The 14,540-nt window shown below is 45.7% G+C and overlaps 2 protein-coding genes across 5 annotated transcripts in view; one reads left to right on the forward strand and one right to left on the reverse strand.

Moving 5' to 3' along the window:
• Positions 1 to 93: 93 nt before the first annotated feature.
• Positions 94 to 7,437, forward strand: TOE1 (target of EGR1, exonuclease). 2 transcript variants are annotated; one of them, XM_037498418.2, is made up of 8 exons: positions 94 to 241; positions 976 to 1,118; positions 1,201 to 1,241; positions 1,383 to 1,479; positions 1,609 to 1,764; positions 2,073 to 2,332; positions 2,526 to 2,685; positions 2,775 to 7,436. In XM_037498418.2, exons 1-8 carry the CDS (start codon positions 190 to 192, stop codon positions 3,393 to 3,395), a joined length of 1,530 nt encoding a protein of 509 aa, XP_037354315.1. In that variant the 5' UTR covers positions 94 to 189; the 3' UTR covers positions 3,396 to 7,436. The 2 variants fall into 2 exon arrangements, with proteins under 2 accessions (XP_037354315.1, XP_037354316.1); XM_037498419.2 differs by lacking the exon at positions 94 to 241 and adding an exon at positions 253 to 653 and having other exon boundaries at positions 2,775 to 7,437.
• Positions 3,596 to 14,540, reverse strand: part of TESK2 (testis associated actin remodelling kinase 2) — a 91,033-nt gene continuing 80,088 nt past the window's right edge. For all 3 annotated transcript variants that reach the window (XM_054691714.1, XM_037498886.2, XM_054691713.1), the window contains exons 6-11: positions 6,996 to 7,078; positions 6,725 to 6,809; positions 6,387 to 6,470; positions 6,095 to 6,181; positions 5,539 to 5,650; positions 3,596 to 5,237 (exon numbers count right to left, since the gene is read on the reverse strand). In XM_054691714.1, the coding sequence (XP_054547689.1) occupies positions 4,516 to 5,237; positions 5,539 to 5,650; positions 6,095 to 6,181; positions 6,387 to 6,470; positions 6,725 to 6,809; positions 6,996 to 7,078 (1,173 nt within the window). In that variant the 3' untranslated portion in view covers positions 3,596 to 4,515. The remainder of the gene's footprint in view (positions 5,238 to 5,538; positions 5,651 to 6,094; positions 6,182 to 6,386; positions 6,471 to 6,724; positions 6,810 to 6,995; positions 7,079 to 14,540) is intronic.

Raw genomic sequence — 14,540 nt, forward strand, 5'->3', positions numbered from 1 at the left:
GCCGCTCAGCCAATAGGCTCTCAGCTAGCGCGGGGCGGCCTTCACGCCAGACCCGGTCGTCTGAACGCAAGTCCGGCTCGTCTGTAACTCAGAGGGGGAGGCCCCGCCCCGTCCCCGAGCGTAGGACTCGCGCCAGAAGCGGAAGTCGCGCGTACAGACGGACAGCTCCGGGGAGGAACGCGCGGCGTCATGGCCGCCGACAGTGACGATGGCGCAGCCCCAGCCCCAGAGGTCTCTGTCGGTGAGTAGCTTCCCAGGGGCCGCCTTTGCGGTCCGGGGATGGAGAAGGCCTTGAGGGTCGTAGTTCTAGAAGCCGACCTCAAGCTTAGCTCCTGCCTATTGAACCCGCCCTGAAGAGACTACAACTCCCCGAGTGCACCGCGGTACAGGCCGCAAAACTTGGGAGTGTTGCGCGCTTATTCAGGGCGGGTAGGGGCATGACGGGAGTTGTAGTCTGGAGCTCAAGCTGGGCGTTGTGGTTCAAAGGAAGTGGGGCGTATTGGTAGCAGCGATGCGGCGCGTTGTTTTTGTGTTATACGGAGCATACTGGGTACTTAATGCCAGTTGTGGCTGCTGAGGCCCCCTAGCGACCGTGGTGTGGAGCCTTGTGGGACTTTAAGGGAGCGGAAGTCCTCAGGCCCTGCAGAACTGGGGTAAAGGAACCTCGGGAACCATCTAGTCCAACTTTCCTCTTCTACGGATTGTGATGCTGAGAAGGAAGTAGTTTTCCCAAAGTTTTACACTAGTGACTGGGGACCAGGCTTTCTCTGCCCAAATTCAGGGTACTGTTTACTTCAAGACCTTTGTGTAGAACATGTGTAATAAAAAGACTTGGAAAAGCTGTTATTTTTTGCCTAGATGGAACAGCTGCTCCTCTCCCCGCCTCCACTGCCCCCATCCATGGCCTGGCTTGGTGACTGTCCCCTGGGCCCTTGCCTGAGCATTAACACTTTTCGTCACCCTCCTCACTGCCAGGTGGTATCAGCAAAAGCACAAAATCTGGGCAGGAGCTAGTAATCCAGGTTCCAGTGGTGGATGTGCAAAGTGACAACTTCAAGGAGATGTGGCCATCCCTCCTTCTGGCCATAAAGACAGCCAGTTTTGTGGCTGTGGACACGGTGAGGATTGGGTAATGGGGAAGGCATATGGTTATGAAAGGGTTGGTGCCAGGAACCTAAACAACTCTTTTCCCACCCTTAGGAACTTAGTGGGCTTGGGGACAGAAAGAGTTTGCTGAACCAGTAAGTATAAGCCCTGTTCTCTTTAGTCCCACCCTTGGCAGGAGGGGCAGGCCTCAACTCTTGAATAAAGGTTACAATCCTGGGTGGTTCCAGTCCTTCATGAGGCTCCCAGCCTCAGCTACCCTCAAACCCAACCCCTAGGTGCATCGAGGATCGTTACAAGGCGGTGTGTCATGCTGCCAGAACCCGTTCTGTCCTCTCCTTGGGCCTCGCCTGCTTTAAGCAGCAGCCAAACAAGGTATGGGCTGATCTTACCCCCATCCCAGGTCTGTGGCTATGGGAAAGAGAGTGGAGATGCTGGGGAATATCCGGTATGAGTTTTTTCCCCGCCTTAATCTTGACATAGCAGACCCCTCTTCTCTCCCAGGAACACTCCTACCTGGCCCAGGTGTTCAATCTGACTTTGCTCTGCATGGAGGAGTATGTCATAGAACCAAAGTCTGTGCAATTCCTGGTACAGCATGGCTTCAACTTCAACAGGCAGTATGCCCAGGGTATTCCCTACCACAAGGGCAACGACAAGGTAGGCCTCTAGCTTTGAGACTCCATTGCCGCTTCATTTCTTCCTTCCTTAGACTAGGTGCACAGGGAGAATCTGCTTCTTATGGGGGATCACTAGTGACAGGGCTGGGGAAGTAAGACTGATAACACAAGTGAGTTGGCATGGGTTAGGCAGGGAAGGAGAGCTTTCTAGATGTGTGTGGGGCGGAGGGGGGGGGGGGGAGGGGCAGGTACAGGGAGGGGAGTACCTGGGATAAGGATCCTGAAAAGAGGCACCCTGGAGAGAGACTCCTTCCCAATGACCACTTTTTTTTTTTTTCCCCAACCCAGGGTGATGAGAGCCAGAGCCAATCAGTGAGGACTCTGTTCCTGGAGTTAATCCGGGCCCGCCGGCCTCTGGTATTACACAATGGTCTTATAGACTTGGTGTTCCTGTACCAGAACTTCTATGCACATCTGCCCGAGACCCTGGGAACCTTCACGGCTGACTTGTGTGAAATGTTCCCAGCTGGCATTTATGATACCAAATATGCTGCTGAGTTTCATGCCCGCTTTGTGGCCTCCTACCTAGAATATGCTTTCCGGAAATGGTGAGGAACTAGTTGAGGGTAAGGGGTGGGACTTGGTAGAAACCATTTCATTCACTTAAGATATTGAGAATGCCTACCATGTGCCAGGCACTGTTTTAGCTGCTGAAGATGCAGCAGTGAACAAAACAGACAAAAACCCTATTCTCTCATAGAGCTTATATCCTAATTGACTAATATCCTTTCACTGTTGCAGTGAGAGAGAAAATGGGAAGCAGTGGGCAGCTGGCAGCCCACACCTTGCCCTGGAGTTCTGCAGCTATCCTTCTAGCATGAGGGCCCATATTGACTACCGCTGCTGCATGCCCCCTACAACCCACCGTCCTCATTCCAGTAGCATCTGTGACAACTTTTCGGTGAGAGTACCCTCTTATTTCCTGAGCCAGGCAGGGAGGGGAGGTTCTGATATTTGAACCCTCTCTGTAATCTTATTTCCTGCCTCTAGGCCTATGGCTGGTGCCCCTTGGGACCACAGTGTCCTCAATCCCATGATATTGACCTCATCATTGACACTGATGAAGCAGTGGTAGAGGACAAGCGACGGAAGCGACGACGGAAGGAAAAACGGCGGAGGGCTTTGATGGGCCTTTCTAAAAAACAGACCTTGGGAGAAGTTGAGGATGGCCCTCCCACAAAGCAGGTCTGTGGAGATGGCGTCAAGGCTGAGGAAATTGAGCAGGTGGTGGCTGAGGATGAGACACAAGACCAGCCTGGCTCTGAGCAAGGTTGTAAAAATGAGTTGGAGTTGGATCTTAAGGCATCAGTGCCTGAAACAACTGACATGGCTACCTCAGAAGAGCCAGCAAGTCAAGCCAGTCCCAACCCAGTGCCTGGAGATGGACTGCATCGGGCTGGTTTTGATGCCTTTATGACAGGTTATGTGATGGCCTATGTGGGCATGAGCCAAGGACCCCAAACCTCTAGCTCTGGACCCTGGCTACCTGAATGCCACAACAAGGTATACCTAAGTGGCAAAGCTGTACCCCTCACAGTGGCCAAGAGCCAGTTCTCCCGTTCCTCCAAAGCCCACAACCAGAAGATGAAGCTGGCTTGGGGCAGCAGCTGACATGCAGCAACCTTAGCACTCAGGGCACAGGAAGAGAAGCTAAAAGTGGAACAAAGGAATCGTTACGTTCCTCTACTGGTGACTGTTCCTGTCCCAGCTACTACAGTTAGGGATGGGGTGGGATCCTGGCAGAGAGAACTGCTGCATTGCTCTTGGACCTTCCCCTTTACCCCAGAGGCTGAGGCACAAGGGTTCAAGTAAGAAGGATGACCAATACCTGTAACACCAACTTTATTTTTAAATCTGAAAGTGACTTGGGAAAGTTTTAGCAAAAAAAAAAAAAAATCAACAGAAACAAGTTATGAAAATATTTGACCAGCTTCATCTTTGGTTATTTCTTATTGTGACTTTCTACGGACAGAATGTCTCATAGCTGCAGCCATAGCACGAAGGGAAGAAAATCAGTCCATATATAAACCATCTAACCAGCTGGTTGTATCACATGTTGACAAATATATAAAGCAGGCCCTAGGGCCTACAAAACCAGCCCCACTCTCAACTACAAAATTGAAAGTTTTATGGGGCAGAACTTTTAAGATGCCTTCATAAATAAGAAAATAGATTAATCAATTGGAAAATATCTTTGAATATGTTAGCTAAGAGCCAGGACCACCACACTGCCTTGCCTTCTTCTTGCATAGAAATGTAGTGATGTGGTCTGACCATGCAGTAAGTGCAAATAACAATTATTCAAGTGTCTTAGACATACTGGCAAGTAGTCTTCAGGTCTGAGAATTTATCATGCCTTTGTGGCTTCCTGGTCAGTTCCAGGTTCCATCTAGTAGCTTATATACCCTAGGAAAGGGCAAGAGACACAACAGGGGCAGGAGAAGACCTGGGGTAATAGCTGCCTGCCAGCATGAACTAGAACTAGGAATCCTCTGGTCCTGTCTGGGGAAGTGCATTGGGAGCTCAGGTGGGAGCCGGAGCTCCTTTTATATTTCGGAGGCTTGGTATCAGCTTTTGGCCCTAGCTAGGAAGTCCTCTCACTTCTGCATCCCCTCTCATACACAGTGGGTACTGGGAACCTCAAGGTTAAGTCTGGCTTGGCTGCTTTGGGCTCCAGGGAAGTCAACACTGCCCCAAGAGGGCCCTGTGGTGAGGCCAGAATTAAACCCCATCACCCATCCTGCTGTCCTTGTGTTTTCAGGCCTTTGCCTGAGACAGAGAAAGGGATTGGAGCCAAGCTTCTTGGCCTTCTTTCTTCTACCTCCATCTCCTCAGAGGTACCTTGAAGACATGGACTGGCCCCTTTGGGCCTGGGCTCAAAACCGTTTTCTTCTTGGGGACTGGAGCAGTCCATGGCCTCATGGGCTAGAGGAGCTGATAAGGCAGATGCTCGGAATGGTGGGATCTCTTTTACTCTGTACTTGAGACTACTGAGAAGTGGTGGGGGGCCGTCTGAAAGTGAGTCTTGGCCCACAAATGGATATGCCTCTTGATGAAAGAACTCTGGTAAACCAGGCAAAGAACGCCACCGGCGAGCAAGCGGGGTCAAGGGCTCCTGCCAGTGCTTCCGTGGCATGATTCCAGGCCTCGGTGCATCCAGGTCAAATACCAAGGAGAAGAAAGATTTGCTGGGTTGATCAAATAACTTGGTCTTGCCACACTTGAGGTCCTGGCGAGTGCTGAAGGGGTTGATTTTGGGGGTGTGGGTAGTACTACCTTGTTGTGGCTGGTAGTAGGGGTCTGAGACATTCACTGTATGTGGAGGCTTATGGGAGAAGATGTCTGACTGGCTTCGAGACAGCCCTATGAAACGCCTCGGGCATGGAGACTTGGGTGGGATCTTGTCATCCAGTGAGCTCAGTCGCTTCACCCCAGGTCCTTTCTCCAGCAGTCCTGAAGAATAGTGGGTCAAATTAGGGTTAGTCACACAAACATCAAAAGAAGCAACATTTTATACCACAAAGTGTCTTCACTCAGGAAAGCAAAGTAGGTAGTGTTATCTCCATTTCACCAATGAGAACAGAGTAAAAGAAGGAAGGCAATATGCCAAGTCATAACTCGAGTCCAGTACTTTTCCCATCATCCCTTTCCCTTCCCTTGCTCAGGATATGGGATCCTGTAATCACAGCCTTAGAGTGGAAGGTCCCTAATTTCCTCCCTTAGGATCAGGTTGGACACTGGTCTAATCTCTTACCCTTGACCTGTTGCTTTCTTTCCCTCTCCAGCTCTTCCTTCTGTAGGCAGCTGTGAATTTGCTCCAAGGTCATCTCAATCTCCACGAAGGGTGGGCGCAGTTTGGGGTCCATCTGTAGATATCCACATCTGCTATTAGCCCTCCCCTCATCTTCCACCCCAAGGATGGCAGTTAGTCAGTTTCTAGCATCTTTGAAGATTCAGATGTGTGTCTTAAGAAGTCTGAAAGCCCCAGACCATGAAATGACCCCCAAAGCTAAGGTCAGAGAAGACCATAGGCCTTGGACCAGTGGAATCCATAGCCCAACTAAAAGTTAATCTGAGATCTGTCAATATCCAAGGCTGGGGATGGCAGGTCTACCCTGCAGGATAAGGACAGGATAATACAAAGCAATATTCTTTTCCTTGGTCTAAGGATCATAGGCCAGAGGCAGGGACATGAGCACTCTCTCATCAATGAAGTTCATCATTAGTAGACTCTCCTTTAGTCCTAACATGGTGATAAGGATTCAGCCAAAGTCCCCTCTGACCAAAGTCAAGGGGAAAGAGGCACTTACATTGCAACAGTTGAAGGTGAGCTGCAGAAATTCTGGGGGACAGTCTCCCACCATGTCCTGGAAAGCATCATAGTCCAACCCGAAGTTCTGTGGATGAGTATAGTGGAAAGGGAACATGGGACTTGGGTAGACAGGCCATTAATTTCTCCACCCATCCTGGCCTGCTCAGGAGAGGCCTAAGAAGTCACCACACAGATTGCGTTCCAGCAACTCTCACCCAGGAACAAATTAGTTCCATAGCCTCAAAACCAGCCCCATCCCATTGGCACTGATCCCCATGCTAGCAGCTCACCTCTGTGCGGGGAAGATAGTCCGGATCAGCCTGGATGCGGGCGATGATCTCACAGAGGATGATACCATAAGAGAACACGTCCGCCTGGTGGACAGTGAGACCTCAGCTTCTCTCTCAAAGGGGAAAGGTGGAATTTCTGCCCCTCATGACCACCCACCCAGGCCTGGAATCTATTGCCCATTTATTTAATCCATTTACTGGGCAGCTGCCAGGTACTATCCCTGCTCTTGGCAGAAAGGATGAAGATCATTATCTTGAACATAAAGAGTAATCCTTGATACTTTCTGCTAAGAGTGGATGCTAAGGAGAAACCAGGCCTTTAGGGTTCCCAGACTCACCTTCTCGTTGTAGGGCTCATTTCGGAGAACCTCAGGTGCCATCCAGAAGGGTGAGCCCACCACAGCCAGCTTCTCACTCCCCATGCTGTGGGGTGGGATTATATGGAAGATGAGGTGGCCAGTGGCTGGTGCAATGGGATATCAGGCCATTGGGAATTCCTCTCCCAGAAATGGGCAGACTGACCAAAATTTAGGGGTCTGATTTTGTGACCAAATCCTGGCCTTTGGGAAGGTAATTAGCATTTTCCCTTCTGTGACCCAGGTTACCTACCTGACATCAGGGATTTTCTCAGCCAGGCCAAAGTCAGCTATCACTGCAGAGTAACCAGTCTCATTCTTCTTTATCAGGCAGTTCTAAGGTTCCCCAAAAAGAAGACAATGTGGCCATAAATAGGAACCAGCCAGTCAAAGAGTTACCACCCACTCGTCTCTCCTACAGGGCACCCTGTCCTCTGCTCCTTGGTGAACCACACTGTTAGGCTGACCTTGGTATCAGACTTGGGAACCCTGATAGGCCTGTGAAATGAGTTAGGCCTGGACCTTGGGTGCCATTCTAAGATTAACATCATTCTCCAAACAAATATTTATCTTTGCTTTCTATGTACTTGGAATGATTCTAAGTATTAGAGACCTCAATAAACAGAAATCCTATCCTCTTGGAGCTTACAATTTATGGAGGAAGACAAACTATCAAGTCCCTGGGCTCTCTTCCTTCTTTCCTCAGAATGCAGGGACCCACAGGCCAGGCCTGACCTTGCCAAATACTGTAAGCATAGGACAAGTGCCCAAGCCTATGCCAACTTTGCCCATAGAATTACAACCTCTAACGAACCAGTCTACCCCTCCTACCTGCTCCTATGCATACATCTTCATCCAAACTTGCCATAAGCAATCTTGATTTAAGAAGCCTTAACATGGACTCCTCAAACCTTGACCCTTCTTAATACTGTCCCCTTCCATTGGGATGTACTCCGAATTCTCCTTTGCACCTCAGAGAATTTTGTGTCTAAAGGCAAGCTACCTTTTCAGCCCTAACCTCTTCACTTCACAGTGTCTCTCTCACTTTTCTCTCCTCTCATTTCAACTCCTTTAACTCCTCCTCTATACCACTTCCTCTTAATATCCAGCAGAGAGGCTTTGAGCACCTCAGGAGCAAATTATGGCTTTGGCCTTTCTTTGTCACAGTATTCAATTAATGAGAGACGCTCAGCTCATGCTCACGGAACAAATGCTGCTGTCTTCAGAGAAAGGATGAACCTAAATGACTTCTAAATAAAAATGAAGTCTCTCCCCACATACTTGCATTTAAAATAGCCCTACACTACTCTGGCTCAGATGGCACATCACCCGACTTCCTCTAGAGGCAGCAGAGAGAATGAATCCTTGGCTCATAGAGACATTTCTGGGGCCAGCAAGGCCCTAGCTGACTTAAACTAGCCCTCCTCACCAGCCTTGGCATCCAGTTGTCAAGGCATTGCCAAGTCACCTTCTGCTTACTTCACATCAGGTACAAATCAAACCCTTACTCTGGTCTTGATGTGATCACATATTCTCTTTCCCTGAGCTGGAAAGCGCCAGTGATTTCTTCACATCCACTTACTCTGGAATCTAGGTAGACATGCACCATCTCTGGCTACTAACCACCGCTGTCCTTGTACTTGTCCTGATTCAAGCACTCCCATAATTCCTACTAGCTCTTCATCCCCCAGCTCGCTGCCATTGTGAGAAGAGGGGCTCTAAGCCAGCTTGCCTATTAGACAGCCAACCTTAGCTAGAAGGCACCTGCCTGTGAGGCTGTGGCAGCTCAGATCAGTCACCTATTTTTCTCCCCTCCTCCCATTTCACCAGTTATCTCAGAGTCCTGACTCCAAGGCTCAGTCTAAAGTCTTTCTTACTACTTGCTTTATGGCTCTCAGAAAACACCTGTGAAATTCAGCTTGGGAGCAGCAAGTAAGGAACAGAACATGGCCACAGTGCACTGCCCTTGTCAAAGCTTGTCCTTTTATACCCATCTTCACATTTGTGGAGACCTATTATTGTTCACTCACTGCAAACTACCTATCCAGAAGTAAGTGACTTCACAGTAGCATCTCATAGCAACTGAGAAATGGCTATGATGGAGCTATTGATCAAGGCCCTACAACATAAGGCAAGGCTGCTTAAACCAGTCTGCCTCTGGTCTGGAGTGTGACCACTGCCCCTCTTAGTTTCTCCACAGCCAAGAGATGGGAATTAGAACCAAAGATGGGATACTGAAACCAAAAAAGCCAAACTTTAGGAGTCTGTATCTGAGATGAAAAAGAAAATGAGGAGGAACTCTGGCTAAAATTACCTACTTAGAGGTTTTCTAGGAAACTCCTGACTTTGCCCTTAACAGATCAGCCTAGTGAATTTCTGCTGGCAACACTTGTTTTCACTTCCTCATCTCCCACTCATTGCCAATGAGTTCTATGACATCAAGTTCTGTAAATAAAACTAGTTCTACTACTTGATCTTTTCTCTTGACACTGATGATTACTTCCCTGTTTCCATAGGGAAGTGGTCATCATGCTCACCTTACACATGATTATTTCCTTCAGTGCTTTTACATGTGATCTGAGGATGATACTAGTACTGGGTATGCAGAGAATAAGCAGTTGTGGTCATGGAGCTAACACTAGCTGCTAGAGGCTAGTTAGAGGCTATTCCTGCCCTTTTTTCATTCTCTTCTTGGGTGTCTATGACATAACAATTCTAGATTTCCAACTCTGCCTTTGACTCTTCCACAGAATCCAAAGCAGGCTTTTCCCATCCCAGGAAGTTAATGCTCTTGGAGTTCAATAATGTGTTTCTTATGCTCTATTCTGGAGACAATTCCACACTTCTTTTCTAGTTACCACTTCTGTGCTGATGACTCCCAAATGTATACACTCAGCCCTGACATTTTTCTTCCTGCTTCAGATATGCACATCTAGTCTATTTGTGAGCCTCTCCTCTTAATGGGTTACTCATGTTAAACTTCATATATGCAAACCTGAACTCATCTTTTCTCCCCCAAAGTAAACACTAGTGTATTTTTATGTTAGCTAGTACAGTTATTTTGCAGGGAATGGAAAGCCAAGTTAGAAACTGAGATTCATCCTAGTTTATATACTTTTATTCCAACCAATTTTAACTTCTAAATATTTTTCAAATCAGCCTCTCTCTCTTCACTCCCACTACTATTGCCCTAGTTCAGGTCTTCATCCCTCTCCTGACTACTGCAATACTCTTCCAGGCTTGGTCTCCACACTCTACCTTTCTCATTCCTACCAGCCTGATCTTCATAAAATTAAACTCTATTACTCCCCTATTTAAAAGTTAAAAATTTCATATTGTATTTTTCTATTTACACAAAATGTCCAGAATATATCCATACAAATCAAAATTAGATTCATGGTTGCCAAGGACTGAAAGAAGAGGGGAACAGGTATGGAGTTTTCTTTTTGGGGTGATAAAAACGTCTGAAATTAGATAGTGGTGATGGTCAAATATACTAAAAACCATATAAATATATACTTTAAAAAGTAAATTTTATTGTATGTGAGGTATATCTTTAAAAAGCTGTCACTTTTTGAAAGGTTTTTCATTTCCTACGTATAAGATAAAATCCAAGTTAGATAATATTATATGAACAGACTCCTCTCTTTTCAACTCTTATACCTACCTCTCCAACAAAACAGAATGCACTCCATATTGATTATGCTTTTAAGCCTTTGTTTATGCCATTCCCTTTGTCTTGCCTGGAATGTTACCCCACCAACAGACAGTATTTACTAAAGTAGAATACAATTGTCAAGATTAGCTCAGGCATCGTTTCTTCCAAGAAACCTTCTCTGTACTCTGGTTGGATTAAATTTTGTTTTTGTTTTTTTCCCAAAGCATCTTATGCTGTCTCCTCTCTCTAACTTTAGCATCTGCCATATTATAATGAAAGTATCATGTTTCTATTGTCTCACCCTATAGCTTCAGACTATAAGCTTAGGAAAGCAGGGTTATCTTAAGACAGAGATGCCCTAGAGAAACTTTGCCCTTAGGTAAGGCAAAGTTTGCCTATTTATGTCCATGTGGCACCCTAGGAATTATAAAACCTTTTTCACAAAAACAAACCCAGTGGTTCTTCAAACTGACATTGTCAGGCAGGAGAATGTGAGATTTTTACATTTTATGTGAGAAAAGCAAGGCTAGAACTACAACTCTACAACTTAGAGTGTTTATATAAACTTGCCCAGATTCTGAATGGCTCCTAATTAATAAGAAGTTTGTTATCTCCAGAGAGACAGGTTGAAATGCTTTCTGATAGAGATGGCCAGGCCAATGGCAGGAGCATATGGTTTTAAGGGAGTGGCAGGGGCAGGAGCCATGGAGAAAGAAGCACTGTACAGGTAATACAATATGATCCCCCTTCGCTTAGGCTTAATCCTTACCTTCCAATGTTGTTTAATCCAAGAACATCTAGAATGATGCTTGCATTTCTCACCCACCTTGGACATGGCCCTAGTAAAGACTACATGACTGCAGAGTATAAAATATGAAGCTCAGACCACCTTGTAGATCTAAAGAATCCAGACAATTTTCAGACTATGTGGGATGCAAGGTTCACCACAGAGAGGATAAATAATGCTTTTGAGTAAGACTGTCCTTACCCTCAGAGAGCAGATGGCAGACATAAACAGAGGCCCAGTCAGACTTCTCTGCGGTGAAAGGTAACCTTTTTTTCAGATTTAAAAAACAGCCAAGGCATTGCAACTATCTGGCTTCCATTCCTCTTTGTCATCACCCAATATATTACCAATTGTAACATGGCACACTGCAGCAGAGCAACTTACATGTTTGCCCCTTTGAGGGCAGGGAATGATTCCATTTATCTCTGTATCTCTAACCTAGCACAGGTGCACAGACAGCTTAGCTGAAGTTTGTTAAATGAAAGTGGTTGAATGACTGAAGCAACTGGGATTCTTTCAAAAGCTTATGTCAAATGTATACACTAATCACACATTCAGCTCCCACAGTGAGGGTTAAACTGACAAGGGAATCAAAGGGGTGCTCATGGATGAATTTCTGGCAGCCAACACAAACTCTTCAGAACTGGGCCAGAGAAAACACTTGAGAGCAGCTCCTGAGGTCTCCTATAACAGCTGCACCATCAGTATTGGCACTGAATAAAAACACCTAAGCAGGGAAATGTCAAGTTCATTTGTTAGTGTTAGCTCTAAGCTAAAGCTATTTCTGTAACAAAAAAAAAAAAAAAAAAAAAAAAAAATGACCTTCAGTGGGCCATCGCCTCTTTCCTTTTCACTCTCAACAAATTCATTCCATAAACCCAGCTAGGATCAGAGAGGAAAGTACTGATTCTACATCTCAGAAAGGTTAGGCAGTCTTTTCACAGCACAGGGAGATCAGAGATTGAATTACCTTCCTAAAAAGCCAAGACTGCTATAGTCCAAGTCAAGACTATCTGGTTTTCTGTAATGTGTCCCATCTCTTGCTCCCAATCCCACCATGTGATTCCCATACGCTTACCACAGACCTTATGTAATAACCTGCTTACATACCTATATTCCCAACCAGACTAAAAGCCCATGGATAGTACAGCTTGGGTTCTGGTCATTTCTAAGGTCCCAATACAATGTCCTCTAGTAGCACAGTATAAATGATTCCCAAAGCTGTTGATGGTTCTCATGGAAAACAACAACTATGGAGCGTCCTAATATAGCTCTCTACATCCCTCAGCATTCAACTTTGTTCAGTCTCTGAAAATAGGCATTTTCTGATCCTAGCTGTGTGATATAGCCTAAGACCAGGCATTTCACTTTGGTGGGATGACCAGAGTGGCTTCTTTTAAGTCAACAACAAAACAAATAACCAAGAACCAGAGGTGCATATAATTCATATCCTTAGGAATAGGGGAAAAAAAAAAAAAAAAGCAATGGCACTTGCTTTATCCTGGGCAATAATGGTATTAAACAGAAACAAACTCCTCTCAAAGCTGCTCTTAAGAGCCTCCCTGGTGACACAAGGGATTAAGCACAGCACTATGAAGCTATCCACAGCCTCTGTAGCACGAGTTCAATACCGGCCATCCAGGGAGCTACCCACATGGTGCAGCAGACCTCTCCTGCCTGGCCCGCTGCTCCCCTCAGGAGTGTATTTCAGTCAGTCTGCCTGTTCTATTCCCCACACTGTCTCTGGTGAAACCTCTCACCCCCCCATACCTCTGGCCTGTACCCCAGTTCTTGTATGCATAAATAAATAAATCTTTTTTTAAAAAAAGCTGCCCTTAAGAACCAAGTCTCATGTACAGTTTATTACTTACTCCTAAAACTACTGGTAAAAGCCTATGTGTGGTTTTAGCCACTTCTTAATGGAGTTCATAAACTGAGTATTTTAAAACCACATCTCCCACTTCCTTCTAAGTAAATTATTAGCATTGCCACTGCACAAATCTGTATCAAGCTATTTCTCAGAATTACAAAATTAGACTGGTCCACCATATCTGACAGACTTAGAACAGTACTGACATGTTAATCCTACAAAGGCAATACTATTTCAGAAGGTGCTGTGATAGGACACCTTTGCCTCTGCCACAGGCTACGCCATTTAGAAAAAGGCATCTTCTTCTCTCTGTCCTGGTTAACCCCTCTGGGAATAATAATTTTAAATTCCTGCTGCTAGCTATGATCTAAGAAACCCAGACTGCTTCTAAGTCAAGGAAAGAATCAATATTCCAGACTGGGAACAATGATGTCCAAGGACAGTGAAGTCATTTGGAGAAGTGGGACAAAACTAAGTCTGAGAACCAGAATCTCGGCTTTCTAGCACATGTGTTGGCATCTGTACTAGCAAACACATTCTCAGACTCTGTACTAGGAATAAAAAGGTGCGTAAGAAATTCATATGCTGATGGGAGACACTGACACAATTACTAAAATATAAGTAAAACTTTTGATATCAAATTAGATCTCACATTGTCAATGAGTCAATAATTTGGAAACCTCAAAGCCTTACTCTGTCCCTTTAGGCTTATTTCCCTCCTTGCGGCTTTTCAATCTCAAGGTCACTGTCACTACCACACAAATCTCCTGGGTGGGGTTGCTGAGGCCTACTGTGGACATACAACCTTCTCCCTAATCTCTGCAACACAGTTGAGGCTGAAACATGATAAACAGATATCTGAAACAGATAAAATAAACCAAAAGCTCAGAAATGGTAAAAGAGTAATGAACACAGACAGCCAATGTTAGGTCTAATTTTATAAGACAGTCTTATAAATTTTACTTGTCCTCAACTTGAGTCCCAGGCTGTCTTTATATTATAAAGTCATTTGTTTTTCCCACCCAGAATATCCTAAATACCTCCAGAACCCAGAAAGCACAACCCAGAAACGCAAAGTTCGTACTCCTAAATTCCTAGTTTTTCATCTCAAGCTAACGAACACAGGGACTACCCACTCCCTATAAGGAAAACAAAGAATAGTGGTTTTACCCTACAAAGTCTGGAAAGGTTAGTCATTTTCATAATATAGCAGGACAAGTCCAGACAGAGCCATACCTGGACACTAGAATAATAGGACAAAGTGGTCTAAGGGCACAGAAGGGAATATGATAAACTCTTAGGGAGTGGATCATTTCTCTAACGAGACTAGCTATCCTAGCCTAGAGATGTTTTGCTTCTCTGAAAACCTGTAGTCAATGGCTGCTATTCGTTAGTTATAAGCACCTCTAGAGACCAGAAACTCCTCTTTTCTAATACTCCTTCATCCCTGGTACCATGCACAGGAGACACTCATGTAGGTATG

Source organism: Talpa occidentalis, unplaced genomic scaffold, assembly GCF_014898055.3.
Source record: "Talpa occidentalis isolate TD23 unplaced genomic scaffold, MPIMG_talOcc4v2.1 talOcc4.9, whole genome shotgun sequence".
NCBI classification, from domain to species: domain Eukaryota; kingdom Metazoa; phylum Chordata; class Mammalia; order Eulipotyphla; family Talpidae; genus Talpa; species Talpa occidentalis.

Coding starts and splice junctions, on each gene's coding strand:
- TOE1 (XM_037498418.2), top strand. CDS start 190: ATGGCCGCCGACAGTGACGATGGCGCAGCCCCAGCCCCAGAGGTCTCT. Junction 1,242..1,382: donor AGAAAGAGTTTGCTGAACCA/GTAAGTATAAGC, acceptor CCCAACCCCTAG/GTGCATCGAGGATCGTTACA. Junction 1,765..2,072: donor ACCACAAGGGCAACGACAAG/GTAGGCCTCTAG, acceptor TCCCCAACCCAG/GGTGATGAGAGCCAGAGCCA.